Source organism: Austrofundulus limnaeus, unplaced genomic scaffold (genome assembly GCF_001266775.1).
Source record: "Austrofundulus limnaeus strain Quisiro unplaced genomic scaffold, Austrofundulus_limnaeus-1.0 Scaffold125, whole genome shotgun sequence".
NCBI lineage: Eukaryota > Metazoa > Chordata > Actinopteri > Cyprinodontiformes > Rivulidae > Austrofundulus > Austrofundulus limnaeus.
The window spans coordinates 459,657-464,641 of record NW_013952527.1 but is presented as its reverse complement, the minus strand read 5'-3'; the positions used below and the strand labels follow the sequence as shown (position 1 = coordinate 464,641).

The window sequence follows — 4,985 nt, the reverse complement described above, 5'->3', positions numbered from 1 at the left end:
TGTGTGGGGAGGGGGTAGGGGGTGCACTCTGCCATGAGGAAGTTCGTCCTAAAGACACGTCCCAGGGGTGTTTCTGTTACTAAACGGCGTCTCTAGACCCCACCTGTCGTTTTGCTCCTCAGCATGGCTTCCTAAAAACGCTGCAGGATTTCTCAAACATGCATGAATGAGTCAAAGCAAGGCTTTGGGCATGTTTTTTATGAGAGTATAACATTATAACATGACATAAAACTCAAAAAAGTTGATTTTACATGATATTGCCCCTTTAAGACAGTAAGTAACATTTATAGCTGCACCATCTTCTCTACAACTGCACAGTCTGCAGGTTCGGTCTTTATCTACCGGTGTTACTTTATTCTGTACAACACCGAACGTATGGCTAATATATCCTGCTCAGTTTGGACGTCGACGCACGCGAACATGTTTCTGTGTTGCTCTCTAACTCTGGCCCTTTTAAATGAAACATTTTCTGATGTTTGCGCTCACCCGGCCGACCGTCACTCCATGCACTCGGCGATCTCTGTGCCGTCCACGAGCAGAGTGTGAATGATGCCGTCACGTCTCTTCCCGCTGCTCACGGCTTTCACGCAGCAGGTGTGGTCTCCCAGCGTGAAATGTGTCTCCGTGCCATCGTCAACAAATTCTCCCTGCGGGTGCGAATAAGAAAAGAAATGTTTCATTACACAGGCTTCTGTTTCTTTTTTGGTTTTTGTGTTTTATTGATTTGGTTTACATGTTGGAGGTTAGTTGACTTACAGCRGTCTCAATCTTCTCTCCATTACACCAAACGTCCATGGTGTCTTTCTCTGAAAGAGATGACAGGATGATTTTATTAGACAAATACAGAAGTGCACAGAAATGAGTAAAAAAAACTTTTTAAACAACAGATAAGAAAATCCTGAATAAACCAGTAACATAAGACGATTAAATGTTTAGTAATTTAATACAAAGTTTTAAAAAATGCTTTGTATTTGTTTGGAAAATGTGTGAGTGTGTGTAGTGCTCAATAATTTAAGGACTTTAATTAAAGGCAGAGGTCTATAAAGTGTACAAAAATACAAAATAACTACCGGTAAGTAAAAGTAAAATTACTTGAACAGAAAATGACTTTGGTAAAAAATAAATTTAACTGATGAGAAAACTAAAAAGTCATAAAACTGTTCACAAAATTGGAAAAGTAAAAGTACTTTGACACTCTCTGAGGAATAAACTGTTGAATTTGTTCAACCAAACTGGTTCCACTATGTCAGGTTGAGTAAATTGAGCAATATCTGTATATTATTTGYTCAATTTACTCCACTAGGCTTAGTGGAGCCAGCTGACATGATTTTGTTGAGTAAATTCTACACTTCCTTTTTTAGAGCAGAAACATCTTTCATGATTTGAATTTGAATTTATTGATTTAGAAGGGACAATGCACATTAATCAACATTTCTGTAAAAGTGCAATAGCCACAGGCTAATTTTTATCTGTTGTCCCTGGACTTGCCATAAACAAAATAGTTATACAAAACAAGATAAAATAACAATAAAATACAATCAATACAAATTGCACAAAAAAATCACACACACATTTAATACATCATTAAAACTAATGTAAATGATGTTATTTAATTTGTAATTAGTAATTAGGTGTTACATTTTAAAGTTAAGAAATAAAATTATCATTTTAGCTTTAAAATGCAACAAAATAAAAATAAAAGTAGCTATTTTAAAAAATAGTTGGTAAAATTACAAATCCTCAAAAAAACTACTTAAGTACTGTAACAAAGTAAATGTACTTAGTTACTATAAACCTCTGATTAAAGGGATGACTTAAGTGTTTTATTCAAGGAAAAATTATCTGAAAATTTGGTCTTCACAGCACACGGTTTGTAATACTGGATTAAATTTACAGACAAAAATTTTTTTTAATAACTTTAGAAAAAGAGTTTCTGGTTACTGTTGGACTAAGATGTATTTGTGATTTGCCCATTAAACCAGTCACTCTCTAATAACCATCTGATTCTTTTAAAATAGGTTTATCATAAATAGAACATGTGCACTTCAAAGTAAAATTAGGATTTGCATATATCTGAGCAAAATAAGAACAGAACACTGAAGTTATTTTTATTGGGAATAATTTAAGCAGTGTACCAGCAGAGCAGTTATAAAAGGGATTAACTTGTCCGGTTCACAAAGGTGTCTTTGGAAGGATTTGAGCTTAAGGCAATCAAAGAGCTTAGCTTCAGCTACAGCAGCACAGCAAATCTGACGACTATAAATCACTGCTCCACAAGTCAAGTCGATCAGTGATTATTCTTATTTAAAAACAAATGAATAGATGATTTGCCACAACTCTTTCACTTATGTTAGCTTTAATCAAACAGGGGTGCACAGACAGACTCACCCAGGACAATTCTGCAGTCGGTGCCATCCAGATTGATCAGCCAGGTGCTGGTGACCTTTGACCTGTTCTCCATGTACTGCTTTAGGCTCTTCCCGTTCACCTCCAAGGTGTACTCGTAGGCGAACCCGCTGACCGCATCGATGTTTATGGTCGCTTTGGTGTCGGACTGGCCCACATTGAAGGTCTCCTTCCCCACAAGTTTGAACATCCAGTCTCGTCTCAACACCTCCTGAAGATCAGGAAAGTACTCAGAATTAGAGAAAACAGTAAGGAAGGTGTTCACTCCTGGTAGTAGGCTATCCTGGATGTTGTGACTGAATTAACAAATCAATTTGAAAAAAAAAAAAACCTCTAAAATATGCAGGATAGTGGCCCTCGAGGACAGGACTGGACTCTCCTATTCTAATAATGTGATAATTACCTTTCCATCAACGTAGATGATCCTTTTGCCTGTGGTTGTTCCATGTTCAAACTCTATTCTGTGGACTCCATCACTCAGTGCCACCTCCCACACAGCAGCCAGATCGTTCGACATCTTTATTTGTTTAAAACCTGCAGATTTAAAGCAGTAAATGCTTGAGTGCTCATAGGTAAACAATACTCTTCGGACGGCTGCTAACACACGAGCTAACAGTTAGCTTATCGCAATAATCTGTTCAATTTTACGTTTCCGAAATAGTTTAAAAGTAAGTAGTTATTACCGATAAGACAGCATGATACTAAAGCTGTGATGAGTGAACTGGTGATGAAAAGGCTGCTAAAGATAACGTGATATTAAGTGATATATGTTTCATTTACTTTAGCTTCCGGTGATCGAAAGCTCTTTTCAAAATAAACGCTTCGTTGACACGTGTGGTATCCTAACATTAAACACCTCTTTAAATATTTTATGATATTTGATTTGGAAAAACATGAACCGTAAATTTCAAACACAATTCATATTGTTTTTCTGGATTAAGAATTATTTGCGTTAGCTTAAGTAAACAAGACTTTTATTTTGAAGCCAACCGGAAACAAAACTGCGTGTTCTGCGTACATTTATATTTTTACAACCTCTGACCGCTAAAACGCTCCGCTATGTGAGGAAAATAAATACATTCAAAATAATATCCATAACTTCATTCAGGATTACCTCAGTGGTCGTGGAATAACCCACCCAACGTCCGTGTTTAGAAGCGTTCAGCCGGCCACGTTAACCCAGTTTTTGTTTACAGGTAGCTTCTGCCGACTGATGTTATTATACTGTTACTATGGTTACTGCCAATGGGCCACAGTGCGCATGCGCGTCCCCGCCCTCTGCTGTACAATCAGCTGAAAAAAGTCAAATGATTATTTAATATAGCTGTAATAAATACAAACTGCTGGAAAATAATTAAACAGTTAAAAAAAGTAGCTTGTTGCAATAAATTAGAATGAACACTTTTTTATATAATTCCTATACATTCTAACGTTAAAGTGGGTATAAAGCATGTATACTTTAATATTATTATAAAGACTAAAAATTATATTACACACCTGAAACAAGAAAAACATCCTTTTAAAGTTTACAAAATAGTCCCTGCTCATGTGTAGTGTATGCACTTCTGGGTCAGGACCTATGTATTAATTTATTGATTGAATGATTTTTTTCCCCCTTTTTTTTTGTAAAAACAAACATTTGCACTTTCCGATTCTATTTCAATTCTTTGTTCATTTCATTAAAACAAAACAAATAATTTTATATACAATATACAATAAAAATATATAAAAAGAAATAATGAGAGAAAAAATATATGTATATCAAAATCACAAATAAAATGAAATGAAAGGCAGCAGAGAGAGAAAAAACCTTATAATATCTGCCCCTTTCCCCCCAAGAATAAGGTCATATAACAAAGAATCTATGTTATATACAAAACAAAAGACAAGAACATCTAATCCCTCTAGAACAACAATTTATATAGATACACATACTGTATATATACATTGTTTGAATGAGGTTTGAAAATATCTCAATAGATGGGGGGATTTAGATTTGCTGGCTGTCCRAGCTTCTTTATCAGCAGCTACTGATAAAGGGAGTATATGTTGTTGAAAATAAAATCCCCATTCATGTATTTTTTTCTATAAGCTCATTATAGGCATACCCGAATAAATAGTTGTAATTTGTCTTTGAATCTAGGCAGTAGTAACAAGGATACAGAGAGAGCAGATTCAGTTTTTCAGATTTTAAACTGTGGAGGAAAATGAGTGAGTTCATGCTGCTGGAAATCAGAACTCAGTAATTTTGTTACAATTAAACCAAAACTTTCCTCGGATATTTTATCAAGTGCTTAGGGAAATGGAGCATTAGTTACCTTCTTTAAATCTGTCACAATAATGTTTGAAGTGGATCACCTGCTATTGGCAGACTCTGGGGAAATGGCTCCATCTTCTGACAAAAAAAAAATTCTTCCAGTTAAAAAAGGAAATTATTGTACTGTACAAAACTTTAACTTTGCCTTTTTTTCTTCTGCTTTTTCTTTCTTTATTTTTTTTATTTTTTGTAGATTGGTATTCAGACTTCTGACTTAATATTGTTGTTTTGATAGGGACAGATACAAGAACAAAACAATCTG

At 35.1% G+C, this 4,985-nt stretch overlaps 1 protein-coding gene across 1 annotated transcript; it reads right to left on the bottom strand.

Moving 5' to 3' along the window:
• Positions 1 to 196: 196 nt before the first annotated feature.
• faima (Fas apoptotic inhibitory molecule a) lies at positions 197 to 3,595 on the bottom strand. Its single transcript, XM_014015220.1, has 5 exons — positions 3,521 to 3,595; positions 2,810 to 2,940; positions 2,389 to 2,617; positions 757 to 806; positions 197 to 647 (listed from the first exon to the last, which is right to left on the bottom strand). The coding sequence occupies exons 2-5, from the start codon at positions 2,921 to 2,923 to the stop codon at positions 498 to 500; spliced, it is 543 nt and encodes a 180-aa protein (XP_013870674.1). The 5' UTR covers positions 2,924 to 2,940; positions 3,521 to 3,595; the 3' UTR covers positions 197 to 497.
• Positions 3,596 to 4,985: the final 1,390 nt, after the last annotated feature.